Below are 17,901 nucleotides of genomic sequence, written 5' to 3'. Positions count from 1 at the left end.
CGGGCGCAGCTCCTGCCCCAAAATTAAACAGGGAACCAGGAGCAGGGACGCAGGGAACCAGCGGGCAGGTGCTGCCCGCGTCCCCCCGCCGTGACACAGCAACACGGCGCCGCGGGCCCCCCCGGGCACGCCGGGAGCTGTAGTCCGCCGCTCCGCGGCTCGGTTTGGCGATTAACCGGGCTGCCTGGCGAGCGGGGCGGGGACACGGAGCGGAGGGCGGGGAGCGCCGGGAGCTGTAGGCCCGGGGGCCATCGCCCCCGCGAAGAGCGAGGGGCCATCGAGGGGGCCTCGGGCCGGAGCCCACCCGCAGCGGGACGGCGGGCCCCGGAGAGGCCACACGGAGCCTGGGGGAGGCCCGCGTGTTTCCCCCGGGATCTCCCTTAAAAACGGGGACGAGGAATCGCTCCGAGGAGGCCGCGCCAGCCCCTCCTTGGCCCCCGGCCTCCTCAGAGGCTTTTTTTAGGCGAGGCCGGGGCTTCCCGCGGCCTGCCGCCGGGCTAGGCCGCACTGCGCCGCAGGGCCTGGCCTACCGCCCCTACCGCTGCCTCACCGGCTCCCCCCGCCCCGTCCCGTCCCCCCGGGACTCCCGCACCTCCCGCTCCCCCGCCATGTCAGCTCTCGGCCCCTCGGGGCACGCCGGGAGCGGTGGTCCCGCCGCGCGGCTGCGCAGACTACATTTCCCGTGGTGCCGCGCGGCGGGGCGCGCTGGGAGGCGGGCGGTGGGCGGCGCGCGGGGCACGCCGGGAGTTGTAGTCCGGCGGCGCCGAGGCGCGGGGTTGTTGGGGGGTGCCGCCGGCAGCCATTATCTGGGAGCGCGGCGGGCCGGGCGCGGAGCGGGGGGGGTGCGCTGCCTCGCTGCCTCTCCGAGCCCGCGGCCCCGGCGCTGCGCGGGGGTGGGGCCGCCATGGCGGCTTAGCCTCGCCCCTGCCCTCCTCTTCCTCCCCGCTGCGGTCCGCTGAAGGCGCGGCGGCGGCGCGGCCTAGGCGGGAGGGCGGATCCTCGGCCTCGCGTAGCGGCTGCTGCCCGCGGAGGGCCGCCCTCCTCGGGGGGCCATGTCCCTGGTGGCCTACGCCAGCAGCGAGGAGGAGAGCGATGCGGAGGAGGCCGCGGGCGAGGAGGAGGAAGCCGCCGCTTCGCCTCCAGCCGCTGCTCAGCAGCCCCCGGCCCGGGGGCTGTTCGCCGCCTTGCCTCCCCCCAAAGCCCCCGTGGCGTCCCCGCTGCCCGCGCCTCACCAGCCCCCCGGCAGCGGCTTCCCGCTGCTGCCGCCGCTCGCCGGGCCGCCCCCTCCTTTCCTCATGGGCCCTCCGCCCACCATGAGGGGCTTCACCCCTCCGCCGGCCATGAGCCCGGCCCAGGCCGCGGCCCTCAGCCCGCCCGAGCCGGCCGCCAGCGGGGAGCAGCCCAGGCTGGGGGGGCTCCTCCTGCCTCCCCCGAGGAACGCTGCCCCCACGACGGCTGCCTCGACCCTCCACCTGCCCGCTCCCGCCTCGGCCTCTGCCGCTGCGCCCGGGGCTGGGGCGGATTCGAGCCTCCCCAAGCCCAAGAAGAGGACGGAGCCGGTGCGGATCGCAGCGCCCGAGTTGCACAAGGGAGATGTGAGTATGAAATTCGCCGGGGGGGGAGGGTCCTCGCTCAAGCCCCCCTGCGAAGGAGCACCCTCTCCCCTGGGCGATTCCCCCCTGCATTGGGTTGCCCACGAAGCACGGCGTCTCTCGTCCCGCTCTCTCCCGTCCTCATGCCAAAACCTCGCCTGGTGCCGTTGTCGTGGCATCTACGGGGAGGTTTATCCCGGCCGCCAGCCCTAATCCTAAAGCGCTTTGCGGAATTAAACTGGTGTAGAAACCTTATTTATCATTGCAACGCAGCAAACCCCAGATTATCTGCGCCTTTTCTTGTTACCGGAGTTAACGAGTTGATGATGTGGAGCTGCGTGGCCTCGTGTGGGGGGTATCCCGAAAAAAAATCTCTGCTTTTTGAGTTGATTTTTCCTGTCGATTTATTGCTGGTTTATCTAAAGGCTTCAGGTGTCCTCCAGACCTCTAGGAATTCATTTCCCTCCTGGCTTTTGCTTTTCCATGTTTGCAGTGCCCTGTTGCTCCTGAGTGAGTCCAGACAGCCCCGTGGTGGCAGGAGCAGGGAAAGGCAGGTCCCTGCCCCTCCTTGGTTTTTTCTTCCTGGATGTCCCTGTTGATCAGCTTTCCCCCTCTCCCTTCTGCTCTTTCCCTCGGGGATGGCACTGTTGTAACGTGGAGGTGATGGTCGCTGGTTCTGGTGAGACATGAGTGCTCCTGGCTGTAGGAGGAGCTGAAGTGTGAAGCTTGGGGTCATTTCCACAGGGACAGGTGGCTCGAGGAAGAGGCTTGACTGTATGGATTTATGAACAACATCAATTCATGGCGTTCACACCAAGCTGTGTGGTGTGGTGGACACGCTGGAGGGAAGGGATGGCATCCAGAGGGACCTTGACAGGCTGGAGAGGTGGGCCTGTGAGAACCTCATGAAGTTCAACAAGGCCAAGTGCAAGGTCCTGCGCATGGGTTGGGGCAATCCCAAGCGCAGGTCCAGGCTGGGCGGAGAATGGATGGAGAGCAGCCCTGAGGAGAAGGACTTGGGGGTGTTGGGTGATGAGAAGCTCACCCTGAGCCGGCACCGTGCGCTGGCAGCCCAGAGAGCCACCCGTGCCCTGGGCTGCACCCAGAGCAGCGTGGGCAGCAGGGCGAGGGAGGGGATTCTGCCCCTCTGCTCTGCTCTCCTGAGACCCCCCCTGGCTTTCCTGCAGAGCTTTGGAGCTCGATAGGACAGCGAGGCGATGGGGCTCTCCGCTCCCTTGCTGGTTGTATCGTTACCAAAATGAGCCCGAATGAAGAGGGGTTTGTTCCCCCCTCTGCGTCCCAGCGTGTTGGTGTAGGACAGAAATACTTCAGGTCATAGAATCACAGAATCATGGAATGGTTTGGGTTGGAAGGGACCCTCAGGATCATCCAGTTCCAATCCCCTGCCATGGGCAGGGACACCCTCCACTACACCAGGTTGCCCAAAGCCTCATCCAACCTGGCCTGGAACACTGCCAGGGATGGGGCAGCCACAGCTTCTCTGGGCAACCTGGTCCAGTGCCTCACCACCCCCAGAGGGAGGAATTTCTTCCTTAGATCCCATTGAAATCTCCCCTCTTCCAGTTCAAAGCCATTGCCCCATGTCCCATCACTCCACACCCATGTCCAAAGCCCCTCTCCAGCTTTCCTGTAGCCCCTTTAGGCACTGGGAGGTGCTGGAAGGTCTCCCCGGAGCCTTCTCTTCTCCAGACTGAACAGCCCCAACTCTCCCAGTCTGTCTCCAGAGCAGAGGTGCTCCAGCCCTCGCATCATCTTTGTGGCCTCCTCTGGCCTCGCTCCAACAGCTCCGTGTCCTTCTGCTGTTGGGGCCCCCAGAGCTGAAGGCAGCACTGCAGGGGGGTCTCAGGAGAGCAGAGCAGAGGGGCAGAATCCCCTCCCTCGCCCTGCTGCCCACGCTGCTCTGGGTGCAGCCCAGGACACGGTTGGCTCTCTGGGCTGCCAGCGCACGGTGCTGGCTCATGGTGAGCTTCTCCTCACCCAGCACCCCCAAGTCCTTCTCCTCAGGGCTGCTCTCCATCCATTCCCGGCCCATGGACCTGTGCTTGGCATTGCCCTGACCCATGTGTCACGACTCATCGGTGCCAAGCTGGTGAGCGAACGCTGAAGGGAGGAAAAAGCACCTGAAAACCAGAGCTGGTCCGGGCGTTTCCAGTGTGGGATTCCTGGAAGCCCCTTGGCCCGTGACTGGCGTCCCTTGCTTGTTCCCTCTTTCTCCTAAAAACACCCCCGTTTTGTCTGCGCCTGGCAGAGGCTCCTGGGCATCTGCTTTGTTCCCAAATGCCACACGGGGGTTTATGGCAACTCCTGACCTCCCTTTATTTACACTTGCTCCTTGTCTGGGTCCTGGTTTAGAATTTGGAGCCAACTGGCAGAAGGAAAAATGGATATTTTTTTTTCCTTTATTGCCCCCGCGGCAGACCCAGCTATCCCTGAACGTCGCGGCGATCGCTGCGGTCCTGCTTTCACCGTGGGCAGTTTATTTAGTAGGAACCAGGACAGACTTTTATCTCTTTGCCCTGATGCTTCAGCAAGACTGTGAAAAAGAGCTTGACCACATCCCACTGTTGCTTTTTAGCTCGGCTCTTGGCAATTCTAAATCCAGATCTGTGTTAACTGTGATTCTTCGGCCAGTTCAAACTGGAAATTGATAAATTGCAGAGTGGGTGGGCTTTTTTTTTCTTTTAATGTCTCGAGTTGTGCTAAGCTCTGTTTTTCTTTCTCAGTCAGATTCGGAGGAAGATGAACCGACAAAGAAGAAAAATACTCTTCAGGTAAACACGTAGGATATTCAGTTCCATGAGTGGCACGGGAAAAAGAAGCGTTTGACTGTGACAGATCTTGGGCTTCCACTAGTGTAAATCAGCTGCTCCGACTAGCGCGTGGCTTTTAGCGTATAAAATTCCTGAAATCCCCTGGGGTTTCAAGTCCCTTCTTTTGGGCAATCTCCTAAATTTAAATCTCGGGAAAACAGGCATTACTCTGGGAAGTTGGCAGATATTTCATAGATTCATGGAATGGTTTGGGTTGGAAGGGACCTCACAGACCATCCAGTTCCAACCCCCCTGCCATGGGCAGGGACACCCTCCACTACACCAGGTTGCCCAAAGCCTCATCCAACCTGGCCTGGAACACTTCCAGGGATGGGGCAGCCACAGCTTCCCTGGGCAACCTGTGCCAGTGCCTCAGCACCCTCAGAGGGAAGAATTTCTTCCTTAGATCCCATCGAAATCTCCCCTCTTCCAGTTCAAAGCCATTGCCCCATGTCCCATCACTCCACGCCCGTGTCCAAAGCCCCTCTCCAACAAGTACCATGTTTCCCTTCAAGTCCCACTGGCCTTTTGTGCAAGAAAGCCCTGCGGCGTGTTCGAAGCAGCAAACGATCGTCGGGAAACCCATTAACGCCGTTAGAATCGGAGGAGCTAATTGGCAGGGAGTCAGCAAAACTAAATCAGTCTCACTCGTTTCTCTTATTTCCGTGAACCCTTCGCCCTGCACGAAACTCTCCAGGGACGCGGCGAGGGCTCCGGCTTATCCGCTTTGCTTCCTCAACCCAAAAACTTGACAGTGAAAGAGACCAATCGGTTACTTTTGCCCCACGCTTTCTCGAGGAAAGCGGGAGAAAACGCCTCCGACTCCAAGCCCGCCAAGGCCCCGACCTCTTCCTCCAAAACCAAACCTCTGTCCAAGCCGGCGGTGCCCACAACTCCTTCTCCCTCTGCCATCAAAGCTGCTGCCAAGAGCGCTGCCCTGCAGGTAACCAAGCAGATCACGCAGGAGGAGGACGACAGCGATGAAGAGGTCGAGCCAGAGAACTACTTCTCCTTGTCTGACAGGAGCGAGCCCAGCGTCGTGGGCGCCGAGACCTACGTGTACTCTGGCACGGTGGGCTCAGAGGACCCACCGCCCGGGACAGAGACAGAGCCCCAGTTCCAGGACGCTGCTGCCAACGCCCCTCTGGAGTTCAAGACGGGCGCGGGCTCCAGCGGTGCTCAGCATGGCTGGGCACCCAAACCTGGAGAAGACTACGGCAGCCAGTACGGCCAGTTCCCTGCCTACAGCGAGGCCGGTGTGACCGGGGCGTATTACCAGGTGAGTTCACCGACTGGGAGCTGAAGCTTGGTGGTGCTTCTCTGTTTAGGACGAGGGGGCTCCCAGTTAGTCACTGGAGCAGTCTGTGCCTGCTGGGAATCTAACCTGTCTGAGCTGGCTGGGACAAGGAGCAGAGATCCACAGCACTTAGCACAGCAGCATTCCTCTGGCACGAGAGCCGGAGATGCTTTTTGCTGGATAAATGTTTAATAGCTTCATTCGCTTTGAAATGCCCCCGTGCAACTGCCCCTGCTGTTGCCAGGGTGCAGAATCGCGGCTCGCCGGAGCCAGGTTGTTCCCAGTAATCCAGCAAAGTGTTTGTTGTTGAGTACCTCTGGAAAAAACGCCCTGTAGTGCCGGAGTAACGAGATGTGATGAATGACTCCTTGGGTCAGCCTTGGGACGAGGTACACGCGTGACGTACCGTGCTCCCCGGAGGCTGGGTGAAATCCTGCTGGGTGAAATCCCTCTGGGTGGAAAAGCAGCAGGTGTGTGATTCTGTGCTCCGTCTCAGGGCCTCCAGGATGGGTCTTACTTCACTCTCGTGACGATGTGGTTTTCCTTTTCCTGACAGGATTACTACAGCGGTGGGTACTACCAGGAGGTGGAACCAGCCCAGGCACCGCCACAGGAGATGAGCACCGACTCCTCCTTCATAGATGACGAAGCGGTTGGCACTTTGCTCTCTATCCCTTTGTGGAGTTTGTGTTCAAGCTCTGCTGTAGAACGTGGGACCCTTTTGGCAGCCCCAGTCCTGCCCCACCAGCACGACCCGTGCTTCGTGCTGAGAAGGACATGTGTGGTGTCCTTCCAGCAGTCTGTTGGGCTGCTGCTCCAGACGGGTTTGCTCACTTTTTTTGCTCACTTGTTCACCCACCAGTGGGTGGTGGTGGTTATTTCCACCAAGCTCAGCCTTTCTTGTGGAAGGTACCTCGAGCAGACCAGGTGCGTGGAGCAAAGACGTTGCTTGCTGAGGTGCAGATGAGCTACCGGTCAGACACCTTCATGGTGCACCCTGTAGCACAGTGGTGAATTCCCCACTTACTTCAAACGCTCAAAACCATGGTTTAAAAACCCTTTCCTGTTGTTGATCTAATCTGGGACCTGCCAGCCTGGTTAGCTGAGCCGGTCAGAGCTGCAGAGGGCAGTAGCCCGTCTGGCGCTCGCTTCTTCGAGGGTTGTCTTTGCTTTGGAGATGGATTTGTGTTATGGGAGGTGGATGTGTTAGCAGGAAAACTTGGGGTGCCTCCCTAGCACATTAAATGGGAGAACTGGGAGTCTGAGGGTCTTCTGAGCAAGACTGAAAGCAGGAGTAAGTGCTGTTTAAATGCAGAGGAAAATGAGATGATACGTGCTACAGCAAAGTAGAAGTCCTCTAAAGAAAAAAAACCCCAGTTGGAAGAATGTTTGTTGACGTGGCCTGTCCCGTGCTCGTGGAGCCAAGGCTGGCGTGTGACCTGTGTGTGTGACTCTCAGTGTTCCTCCTCTTCTTCCAGTTCAAGCGTCTGCAAGGCAAGCGGAACCGAGGGAGGGAAGAGATCAACTTCGTGGATATCAAAGGTGACGATCAGCTGAGTGGTGCCCAGCAGTGGCTGACCAAGTCCTTAACAGAGGAGAAGACCATGAAATCGTTCAGCAAGGTACGGGCAGGAAGGGGGGAGTGCTGGCTGGGATTTTGGAGACCGCGGCTCAGTTCCCCTTTCAGCCACAGCTGGAGCTGTGTTAGGTGCTGTGCAGTCACCAGGGTGGGGGGGACAGGGACCCTTGTGTTGTGTATTGTATAAATAATTACATGAGACCCCCACAGAGCTTCTCGAAACACAGTCCCGGTGTGCAGGTGGGAAAGAGCAGCCAGGATCTGCTTCAGCTGAAGGAATCCGCCCAGAGCTGTGTAAGCACAAGTGCAGCCTGGGCAGAGAATGGATGGGGAGCAGCCCCGAGGAGAAGGACTTGGGGGTGTTGGGTGAGGAGAAGCTCACCATGAGCTGGCACCGTGCGCTGGCAGCCCAGAAAGCCAACCATGCCCTGGGCTGCACCCAGAGCAGCGTGGGCAGCAGGGCGAGGGAGGGGATTCTGCCCCTCTGCTCTGCTCTCCTGAGACCCCCCTGCAGTGCTGCCTTCAGCTCTGGGGGCCCCAACAGCAAGAAGGACGTGGAGCTGCTGGAGTGGGTCCAGAGGAGGCCATGGAGATGATGGGAGGGCTGGAGCACCTCTGCTCTGGAGACAGGCTGGGAGAGCTGGGGCTGTTCAGCCTGGAGAAGAGAAGGCTCCGGGGAGACCTTCCAGCACCTCCCAGTGCCTAAAGGGGCTACAGGAAAGCTGGAGAGGGGCTTTGAACACGGGGGTGTAGTCATGGGACATGGGGCAATGGCTTTAAACTGGAAGAGGGGAGATTTCAATGGGATCTAAGGAAGAATTTTTTCCCTCTGAGGGTGGTGAGGCACTGGCACAGGGTGCCCAGAGAAGCTGTGGCTGCCCCATCCCTGGAAGTGTTCCAGGCCAGGCTGGATGGGGCTTGGAGCAACCTGGTGTAGTGGAGGGTGTCCCTGCCCATGGCAGGGGGGTTGGAACTGGATAATCTTTGAAGTCCCTTCCAACCCAAACCATTCCAGGATTCTATGAACATGAAACAAATGCTTCTTGAAATGACTTGTCTTGTTTTGCTCTCTGGCTCGGCATCTTTCCAGGCTTAACATTTCATCTGCTTTTGCTTCCTAGAAAAAAGGAGATCAGCCCACAGGACAGCAGAGGAGAAAGCACCAGATCACATACCTGATCCACCAGGTGAGTGGCCTCCCTCTGGCACAGAACCTGATCCAGGTGGAGTTCCAAGGCCGGATGCTTGGCAGCACGAGGCAGAGCTGCTCGTTCGGCAGCGGGGACCAGGGGCTGTCCCTGGCTAAGCGCCCCGAGCGGGACCCGCCGCGGCTCTGACGGCGATGGTGCCGGTGAGGGCCGTGCCATGGCAGTGCCTCAGCCCCGGGGTGTCACGGCACTGAGCTTCTCGCTCGCTTTTTAGAATCATCACAGAATCATGGAATGGTTTGGGTTGGAAGGGACCTCAGGGATCACCCAGTCCCAACCCCCTGCCATGGGCAGGGACACCCTCCTCTACACCAGGTTGCCCAAAGCCTCATCCAACCTGGCCTGGAACACTGCCAGGGATGGGGCACCTACAAAGCAAAGCAAAAATTTGTAGATTTTTTGCTCTTCCCCTCCCGCCCAGCTCCATCGCGTGCGTCTTACAGGACTCTCTGCTCCCTGTCTGAATTCCGCACCGTTGCCGCGTGGCTAGCGGGCGGCCGCTGAGACCGTCCCTCTCGGCGTGGATGAAACGCCTCGTGCATCCCGATTAATTCAGGCCCCTGTCAAGATGATCCTGCTGACTCCTGCCATCCCCAGCAGCGCAGGGCGAGATGCTGCTGAGTCAGCGAGCGGCGGCGGCGGCGCTAACGTTCCTCCTCTCCCTTTCTGCAGGCGAAGGAGAGAGAACTGGAACTGAAAAACACGTGGTCTGAAAACAAGCTCAGCCGACGGCAGACTCAAGCCAAATACGGATTCTAACATCTTCTGTCCCGCTTTTTGGCCGTTGTCCCAGGTGACCTACTGCGTCAGACTTCTCCTGGCCTTCTGGAGAGCAGCCGGGCCCCGCGTAGAGTGGGATCTGCCCAGCAGGAGGAAGGTTTAAAGCAAACCAGTCCTGAAGCTCCAGCTGTAATCTTTCCCCTCCCTCCTTAGAAACGATGATGTGGAAGGTTCAAACCCAGTTTGGCTGACACCAGTCCCGAGGCAGCCGCAGGAATGTGCCCGGTGCGAGGCTCGGAGCTCTCGGAGGTTCGGGGGCTGCTCCTCCTCCCACGTAGCCTCGTCACTGGGACCTTAGGCAGAGTCTCAATAAACTTCCAGTTCCCACTTTGCTCCTTTCTTGGACTCGCTGTGCGTTGAGAGTGTTGGTTTTTCTTTCTAAAAGACGCTGAGTTCCAAGAGCAAGCCTGGCTTTTTTGGGATTTGATCCTCTCATTTGAGACATCCTCACGGCTGCTTGCTCCTGTCCGAGTAAATCCAGCGCTCCTCTCGTGCGAATCATTTTAATATCTTTTTTTTTTTTTCCCAAGTGTGGCTAAGTTAGTGGGTTTGTTCCCAGCTCCACCAGCCTGCGTGTCCCGAGCCGTGCCGAGGGGAAACTCCTTTACCGGCCGGAGCTTGCACCGGCGGTGGGAACGCACAAAAAGCAGGGAGGCTCCTCGCCCAGCACGAAGTGCTGCTGCGAGCTTTGGATAAACGTGATCCACGTGTGTATGTACAGTTCTCCTCCTCGTTTCTTCCTCCTCCTCCTCCTCCTCCTCCCCCTGACCCGAGGTCTGCAGCGCTCCACCAGCCCGTTCTCCAGACGTGTGGAGCCGAGCGCTCCGGCGGGCAGCGAGCTCGGCGAGCGAAGCAGCAGTATTTCCTCTGAGCAGACACAGATGGAAGCTGCCAACTGTACATTTATTTTCTGTTTATTTTTTTCAGCTCGTTTCTATCAATTCTGTTTCAATTAAGTATTAATTTCACCCTCCTGGCTGGGAAGAGGAAGAACGTGGCCGGCCTTAACTTTTATTCCTGCAAATCACGCGCAGCCTGGCCGGCCAGATCCACGGATCTTTAGCCAAATCTCTGCGGCCTCCCTGAGTTTGGTCACCAAAGCGTGCGGTGCCGAAGGGATCAGAGAGCTGGTCTGGTTATTTAATTTACATTCCCACCAGTAAGGGTTCTGCCTGTCGTAACCACAGCTAAAACAACTGGTATTTTGTTATTCCATTTGGAAAAACTCCCGAGAGGTGTTTTTTTCTCCCGTGTTACCTGTTACAAAACCAAGCAGACCCTCGTGAATGAAATCTTTTCTTGAGAGTATTTTAAAATAATCTAATTTCTAGTTTAGTTCCCTGGATGTTTTAGTACTTTGCAGAGCCCGTTTGGAGTATTTGAATGACCGGAATAAAGTTACTGTTGAGTAATTTATTCATATCTTCTATGTACAGTGAAATCCTCTGGAAAGAGATTTGATAAAAGGAATAAACGTTGAAACGATCCCAACCTCGGCGCTCGGAGCGTGGTGAGGCGGCGGTGAAGGCGGAATCCCAAACTTCCCCAAACTTCTGTAGAAGAATCCCTGTGCTCCCGAACTTCTTCAGCGGCTTTGGTGGGATGCTGGAGGGCTGGAGCTCCCGGATTCCACTTTCCTTTTCCATTTTGGGGTGTAATGGCTCATTTTTAGCGCTAGAGGGGAGTTCCGAGGAGGGAACCGCTGCTGCCTCCAGCTCTGCATCAAGCCGTTTAAGAGCGACAAAATGCACCCTTGTGAAAGCGAAAGTGATGTGGTTTTTTTTGCCCCGGGGGGTAAAAGAAAACAACCACAACCCCCCAGCCCTCCTTCTCCAGCCCTCGTGCGCTTTCCGCTCCGTTTAAGAACGGATGCGCCGACTCTGCGGCCAGAACGACGTCGGCTCGGTGTCGTTTCGGCCAAAACGGCGATGCCGGGGTCTTGCGACGGTGCCGTGCAGCACCGGGGTCGGTGTCACCGACCCAGCAGCCGGATTTGGTTGTGGGTTTGGTGCCAATCCTGTGTTTTGTGGCTGAGGAGGCAAAAAGGGTTTGGAGGTGGCAGCACCAGGGTTGGTGTCACCGACCCAGCAGCCAGATTTGGTTGTGGGTTTGGTGCCAATCCTGTGTTTTGTGGCTGAGGAGACAAAAAGGGTTTGGAGGTGGTGGCACTGGGGTCAGTGTCACCAACCCAGCAGCCAGATTTGGTTGTGGGTTTGGTGCCAATCCTGTGTTTTGTGGCTGAGGAGGCAAACAGGGTTTGGAGGTGGTGGCATCGGGGTTGGTGTCACCAACCCAGCAGCCAGATTTGGTTGTGGGTTTGGTGCTAATCATGTGCTTCGTGGCTGAGGAGGCAAACAGGGTTTGGAGATGGTGGCACCAGACCCGTGGTGTTTGCTGTGGCCCTGCCACGCCGCGGTGTCGCTCTGACGTGTGGCCAGTTTAACATCCGAGCGGATGAACCAGCCGTGCTCAAAACTCGTCTCTGGTTTTACTGGAAGAGCCTTTTCCGCCCTCGTTCTATTAATAGAAATCTCGTCCTCAATGTGTCGGAGAGAAATTAAATCTGTTCCTCTCATCCCCTCCCAAGTGTCTCGCAGGGCTTGGGAAGCAGGCTGCCCTGTCGGGAATGCCGTGGGAATCCCGGCGCGGAGCAGGCTGGTGTCACTGGTGTGGCTGGGGCACTGGTGTTCACGGAGGGGCCAACTGCAGCCTTGGACCTCTCCTCCCGCGTCCGTCGGTGGTGAAGGAGGCCGGGAGCCGGGTCTGGTCTCGGAGAACGTCTCAGAGCTGCTCGTAGATGTTCTCGGGGCCGTCCTGCCGCGCCGCGGCTCGCTTTGCCGCGCTCGTCCTCCGGCCGTAAGCGGGATCGTCGAACTCCAGCGGAGGCTGCGGCGTGCCCTGAGGAGTCACAGGGAGCAGGGAAGGGAGACGGGTGTGAGACTTGACTTGGGAGGCTGGGATGGAGTTGGAAGTCAGTCCTTCACCCCCCCAGCCCTCAGCTTTGCTCCCGCTTCGCCTGGGAGTCGGGGACCGGAGCCCCGGGCAGGGAACCTCCTTTTCCCACCCCGTGCCCCTGGTGCGGAGCAAACCCCGACCCACCAGCCCCTACGGGGGGTCTCGCTCCGGAGCCACGGGCAGCTCTACGACGGGACCTGCCGTGGGGAACGCACCTCCACGGCCGCGCCGGAGCCTCCTCTCGCCTTCCCGTTTGCGGTGGGAGCTGCTGGGAGCTGCTGCCTCTTGGAAGCCTGACTGGACATGCTGCGGAAGAGCCGGTGGTGAGCGCGGGGTTTGGGGGGCAGCGTGGAGAAGGTGCCTCGAGCCCCCCTGGGCAGCAGAGCAGGAGGGTCCTGCCGGGCCAGCGCCACCTCGGAGTAGACGTTCTCCTCCGGGCCGGCGCTGGGGCTCGAGCCCCGTCCCATGGCGTAGAAGGGGATGGGCTCTTCCAGCTTGGGATGGGCAGAGGGGCTGGGTGCCATCCCCTCGTGGGGCTCGGCGTAGGTGTGGAAGCACATGAGCTGCTGGTACTTGGCATCGGGCGGCTCGCTGGGGGCAACCTCCTGGCGCACTTGAGCGTTGGCACCGTTGGGAGCTGCTCCGTCGCCAGCGGGGCTGCACGGCCGAGGAGCCGCGGCCGAGGAGGTGGCCTTGGCCGGGAGCGGTGGGGGGACGCCGGGAGCCTGGGGAAGAGACGGGACGGTCAGAGGTGAGGGCTGGAAGTGGGTCCGGCGTGGATCCGCGGAGGCTGGGGCTGCGTCCCCCATCCCGCTGTGTTCCCTGTGTCCTTGGGGAAGTGCCTCCACCTCGTGTCCTGCCTTTACCTCCCTGGATGAGCCTCCCTCGGCGCCGGGCTCCGCGGGCGGCGGAGGGGCCGCGGCTGCCTGCCTGGCTGCCAGGAGCCCCTTGGACGTGGTGCTGTACACCGGGAAGTTTGCCGGCGTTTCGCTCGGTGGGGAACGCGCGGCATCGCTGCCGGTTGGGATCCGTGTCCTTCCTTGGGGCTCGTCTTCCTGCAAGGAGAGAGGTGCCAGGGTGGGTGTATGGTCCGGGGTGGACCCAGCGGGGTGCTGGTCCCTCCTCAAGGGTGTTGCCCGCGGTTCGGCTCCATCGCTGCGCGATGGCCGGGATGGCTCCGGTTCCAACCGCGGCTTTCGTGGTGTTGGGACTTCCCTTGGCTTTGAGTTCCCCAGCTTGGGAAAATCCCTGCACCCCGGTCCGTACGGCAGGACCGGTCCCGCTTTTTCAGCCGCGGGGCTTAACGAGGAGCCGGATCCTCACCCGTCTGCACGGCACCGTCAGGAACTCGTGGTACGGCACGACGGGAGCGGCGCCGTAGTGCCGCAGCAGGTCGGCCAGCTCGGCGTGGGCGCTCCGCTCGCCCAGGATCACGTACCGCCCGTCCGGCAGCTGGTCCAGCACGAAATGCCGGCAGCGATCCCTGCCCCTGCGGCGAGAGGGGATGGGGTCAGTGCAGCGGGAAGGGGCCCGAGGGCACCGGTCCCTCGGACCGGACCGGGGGTCCCTCACCTGTAGGACAGGACGAAGCCCACGGTGCTCTCGCTGAAGCGGACCAAGAAGCAACCAGGGGGCTGATCCTGCAGCAGCCGCTCCGTCTCCCTGTGGGAAGGGCCCAGAGCCGCTCACCCTCACCCCCTTCATGGCATCCAAAGGGTCCAGCTCCCCATTTCGGAGCCCGGGGATGCTGAAGGGGCCACCCTTCTCCTTCTCCACTCACCTCCGGCTGATGAAGCCATGGAACCATGCTGGGAGCTCGCCCTCGGCCGCCAGCCTCCTGGCTTGTGTCTGCTCATACCACAGCTTCGTCCGGGCATGCAGGGCCACCAGCTCCGGGCACGGGTCCCCATCCAGCGGGGACCAGCCTGGTGGGGACGGCCAGGAGCCTGACAGGACCTGGAGGGGAAGGGGAGAGAGGCTGGGGGCTCGGGTGACGACGTGCCCCGGGGATGCTCTGCTCCCCCCACGGGGCTCCTGACAGCCCGGGAGGACGCGGTCCCTGCGGTGGGGTGCTGGGATGGGGAACTGGGGGGGGAATAAGCCCTTTCCAGCCCCGTGTCCTACCCTGCTGTGCGTGTCGTGGTGGCCCGGGGGCTGCTCCGCTCCCTGGGCTTGGACCGGGGTGGTCTTGGGTCCCAGCTTGGTGCTGGCCGCGTTGTCCTCACCGAAGGGTTTGAAGGTGCTGAAGAGGGGACGGTCGTCATCCGGGGGGGCCCCTGTCCCAGGGAACGGGGAGAAACGGGCTCAGGGCAGCGAAGCCTCCCTCGGGGCCCCGAGCTGGCCCCGTGCCCCATCGCTGCCCACGGGGCACTGGGATGGTGGGGATGGGTCCATGACCCCCCCCCACCTCAAGTGCTGCTCCTGCCCACAGCCTGGGTGAGGGGCACCTTTGCCTTGCGCCCCCCCACCTGAGGCTCAGCACCCTGCTCATTCCAGGGAGCCCACCGCAGCGAGACGGGACGATGACCCCGAGACCCCAGAGGAGAAAAGCCCCGAGGACCAGTGAGCTGGGTGGGGAGGAGGAGAGGGGGAAGCGTGGGGACCCCTGAGCCCCCCCAAAGTCCCTGGGGTGTCGGGTCAGCCCCGGGAAGGGGCACGGGGCTCTGCGTGCGGCCGCCGAGGGACCCCGAGCTCGGCCCCGAGCTGCCAACGCTCCGCCAAAGGATGTTAATCCCCAGCAGATGCTCGAGGAGGTGGAAGAGGCCGCGGCTGGATCGATGCCGGAGGCGAAGCTGAGTCAGAGGAACCAGTTGAGGCCCGTCTGAGAGTGGGGGGGATCCAACTGGGGGGGACTGGGAGAGCCGGGGGGACTCGTCACCCCATTTCCACCTTTAACCGGCCGCGGCACCCAGCCCGTCCCCGCGCCCCGGCAGGGAGCTTGTTGACAAAGTGAAAGAAAACAACCCAAACCGCGGCGGGGAGCGCCGGGGAGGGGAATTCGGGTCAGGTCCTGCCCGGGCACGGCTGGGCGGTGGGGGCAATGCCACCGTCCCCAGCTCATGGTGCGTTACCCAGATGGGTGGGGGTCCTGGGTGGGGGGCTCGTCCCTGCTCCCCCACCCTGGCACCTCGGAGGGGCGGCTCGGGGTGCTTCGCTCCTCGGGGTGGGATGTGCCACTGAAAGCCCGGGCTCCTGGGGTAAGAGTGGGTCAAATCGGGCTTGAAATGGGCTAAAGCTCAACTTTTCCGCCTTGGAAGGGGGTCAGACCCGGCTGGGGGGCCGGGATGGGCAGGGGACCCTCTCCGTCTCTCCGTGCCCCCTTATCCTCTGCCCCTTCTCCGTTGTGCCTTTGGACGTGGGGACCGTCCCTGCGTCACCCGGCGCTCGCCCACCCCGAGTCCCCCTGCCCGGGGTTTGCTCCCCGGCCCTTTTCCTCCCATCCCGGCACCAGCACAACCACAGACAGACCCCAGCCCTGGTCCCCCAGTCCAGGCACCCACCTCTGCCCGGCCATGCCCAGGCGTCCATGGCTGGAGCCGATGGGGACGGGCAGGTTGGCAGGACGGGCAGCGCTGCCCCTTGCTGCGCTCGCGCCTCCGCTGCCTGCAAAGGGCAGGAAGCAGCAACCGAAGCCGCAAGAGCCTTTGGGTGACGGGGAGACGTCACGGGAAGAGGTGACGTGGGGTGGCACCGGGGTGGCACCGGGACCCTCGGCATAGGCCAGGCTACGGTGAGGAGGGGGCTCTGGCCACTCACCCGTCGGCACGTCCGCGCCTGCAAAGGGCTCTTTGTTCCTCCCATCCGTGCCCCGGGATCTCGTGCCACCGGGCGCGGGGGCAGCAGGGCTCGGATGGTCCAGGCTCACGCTGGGAGTCAGGATTCGGATCCTGGCACGGTGCGATCCGGCACCGCTCCCTTCCTCGTGCTCCGGCTGCAGTGTCCTTCTCCCCACCAGCTGCTGGAGCTGGGCACATTCCGAGATGTGCCAGGGGCATCAGCATGGCAAATGGAGTGAGCCCGGCTGGGAAACGTGGCAAACACCACCGACTCCACCGCATGCCAGCCGCAGCTCTCCCTCCCTGGTGGTGCCAGGCTCCGGCCAGCCCCGCAGCAAGAGCGATGCCAACCTGGCTGCATCCCAGAGGTCACAGGGATTAGGGATTAGGGCTGGGGGGGCGGCTCATCTATCACACCGGCACAGAGACGGGGTGTGCCAGGTGGTTGCTTTGCCAGGATGGTACCCGCTGCCCCTCAGCATCCCCCGGCACACGGTGCAGTGCCAGCCCCGGCTCTCTCCACCTTAAGAAACCTGTCCCTCCCCGCCACCTTCACACCCTCCGCTCCGCTTCCCCTCCGGCAGCCGCCCGGCGATGTTTTTATCTGTCACCCAGGTTTCCTGGTTGCAATTCCTGTGCCCACGGCACCGAGCGGCCGGGGGGCATCGGCCGGGGGGCATCGGCCGGGGGGCATCGGCTGGGGGGACATCGGTGAGTGGGACGTCGGCGAGTGGGACGTCGATGAGTGGGACATCGGCCACCCACGGCTCATCCCCCCACATCCCGGCCGCTCCTCGAGGAGCCGAGGTGCTGGAAACGCCGGGAATTGTCCCTAAAAGGCCTTTTCCAGCTCGTCGCCGCGGCCGGCCCCGGGGACGGCGTGGGGGGGTTTCTCAAGAGACCTCGGGAGGAAGAACGCCGAGTGCTCCTCTTCTTCCGCGCGGCAGCGGCCGCCTGCCAAATCCTGCCCCGGGCTCCCGGGAAAACGCTGCGGCTTCGAGGAAAAGCCTGGCACTGCCAGGGTTTGCTGGGGGAAGGCTGGAGCCGCGCGCCGTGACGCCGGGGACCCGGACCCTCGCGCGGAGGTGAGCGGTGCCCGCTGTCGGGGTGGGTCCCGGCACAGGGAGGGGGAAGGGAGTTTTGGGGTGCTGGGGAGAGGCTCCGATTTCCCCGGGAGCCCGGGCAGTGCCAGGGCGTTTGCTCAGCGCGCAGCCGACGCCAGACTGGTTTTCCTGGTGAGCGGCAGCGGGACGCAGTGGGACGGCCACCTGTGCCTCAGTTTCCCTCCCTGCGAAAGCGGCTCAGCAGCACAGTGCTGGGCGAGGGTACCATCCGGCGAGGGACAGGGGGGGATTGGCTGCTGTGTCCATCCCCAGGGGACAGACAGACACGCCGTGACCCCCGCTGGCGTGTCGGACCCCGTGGCCGTGTCACGTGCCGGGGACGGTGGCCCGGCTCCAGCCACGACCGCTCCCACGCACGTTCCAAGCCGGGGAGCAGCTGGCTCTGCACGGCACCGAGGGCGAGCGGTGCCAGGCCGGGTGCCCCCCACCCAACCCGGGGGTGCCACGGGACTGTGTCCTGCTGCGGCCGGCGAGGAAGGCTCAGGCGGGTAAGGGGGTGCAGGGCTGAGCAAGGGGGAACCCGTTTGGGGACCCCTGACTCTTCCTTGTGGGGACAGGAGGGGTCTCGGCCCCTGTTCGGTGCCAACACCAGCGTGGCACAACCGGTGGGGACAGGGATGTGCCAGCAAGCCACATGCAACCTAGTCTGAGCCCAGGGATGGTCCCCGGGGGGATTTGGGGTCTGGGGGGTCTCACACCCCCTTATCGAGCTGTTTTTTCCTGGGGGGGTGACCCTCCCTCTGGCTGATGTCACCTTCC

At 61.9% G+C, this 17,901-nt stretch overlaps 2 protein-coding genes across 4 annotated transcripts; one reads left to right on the top strand and one right to left on the bottom strand.

Moving 5' to 3' along the window:
- Positions 1 to 1,052: 1,052 nt before the first annotated feature.
- PRCC (proline rich mitotic checkpoint control factor) lies at positions 1,053 to 11,028 on the top strand. 3 transcript variants are annotated; one of them, XM_086630406.1, is made up of 8 exons: positions 1,053 to 1,595; positions 4,337 to 4,384; positions 5,121 to 5,702; positions 6,277 to 6,372; positions 7,199 to 7,342; positions 8,421 to 8,486; positions 9,180 to 9,300; positions 10,724 to 11,028. In XM_086630406.1, the coding sequence occupies exons 1-7, from the start codon at positions 1,053 to 1,055 to the stop codon at positions 9,264 to 9,266; spliced, it is 1,566 nt and encodes a 521-aa protein (XP_086486532.1). In that variant the 3' UTR covers positions 9,267 to 9,300; positions 10,724 to 11,028. The 3 variants fall into 3 exon arrangements, with proteins under 3 accessions (XP_086486532.1, XP_086486530.1, XP_086486529.1); XM_086630404.1 differs by lacking the exon at positions 10,724 to 11,028 and adding an exon at positions 10,215 to 10,551; XM_086630403.1 differs by lacking the exon at positions 10,724 to 11,028 and having other exon boundaries at positions 9,180 to 9,632.
- Positions 11,029 to 12,068: 1,040 nt separating this feature from the next.
- SH2D2A (SH2 domain containing 2A) lies at positions 12,069 to 16,043 on the bottom strand. The gene is made up of 9 exons (XM_086630334.1): positions 15,999 to 16,043; positions 15,743 to 15,845; positions 14,367 to 14,518; positions 14,023 to 14,198; positions 13,815 to 13,904; positions 13,566 to 13,731; positions 13,103 to 13,297; positions 12,440 to 12,967; positions 12,069 to 12,173 (listed from the first exon to the last, which is right to left on the bottom strand). The coding sequence occupies exons 1-9, from the start codon at positions 16,041 to 16,043 to the stop codon at positions 12,069 to 12,071; spliced, it is 1,560 nt and encodes a 519-aa protein (XP_086486460.1).
- Positions 16,044 to 17,901: the final 1,858 nt, after the last annotated feature.

The sequence above is a fragment of the Tauraco erythrolophus genome, assembly GCF_009769465.1.
Source record: "Tauraco erythrolophus isolate bTauEry1 chromosome 30 unlocalized genomic scaffold, bTauEry1.pri scaffold_44_arrow_ctg1, whole genome shotgun sequence".
Classification (NCBI taxonomy): domain Eukaryota; kingdom Metazoa; phylum Chordata; class Aves; order Musophagiformes; family Musophagidae; genus Tauraco; species Tauraco erythrolophus.
This window is presented reverse-complemented; position numbering and strand designations above follow the sequence as displayed.

Coding starts and splice junctions, on each gene's coding strand:
- PRCC (XM_086630406.1), top strand. CDS start 1,053: ATGTCCCTGGTGGCCTACGCCAGCAGCGAGGAGGAGAGCGATGCGGAG. Junction 4,385..5,120: donor AGAAGAAAAATACTCTTCAG/GTAAACACGTAG, acceptor GAAACTCTCCAG/GGACGCGGCGAGGGCTCCGG. Junction 6,373..7,198: donor CCTTCATAGATGACGAAGCG/GTTGGCACTTTG, acceptor CTCTTCTTCCAG/TTCAAGCGTCTGCAAGGCAA.
- SH2D2A (XM_086630334.1), bottom strand. CDS start 16,043: ATGGGAGGAACAAAGAGCCCTTTGCAGGCGCGGACGTGCCGACGG. Junction 14,519..15,742: donor CTGGGCATGGCCGGGCAGAG/GTGGGTGCCTGG, acceptor TCCCTGGGACAG/GGGCCCCCCCGGATGACGAC. Junction 12,968..13,102: donor GCTCATCCAGGGAGGTAAAG/GCAGGACACGAG, acceptor TCTCTTCCCCAG/GCTCCCGGCGTCCCCCCACC.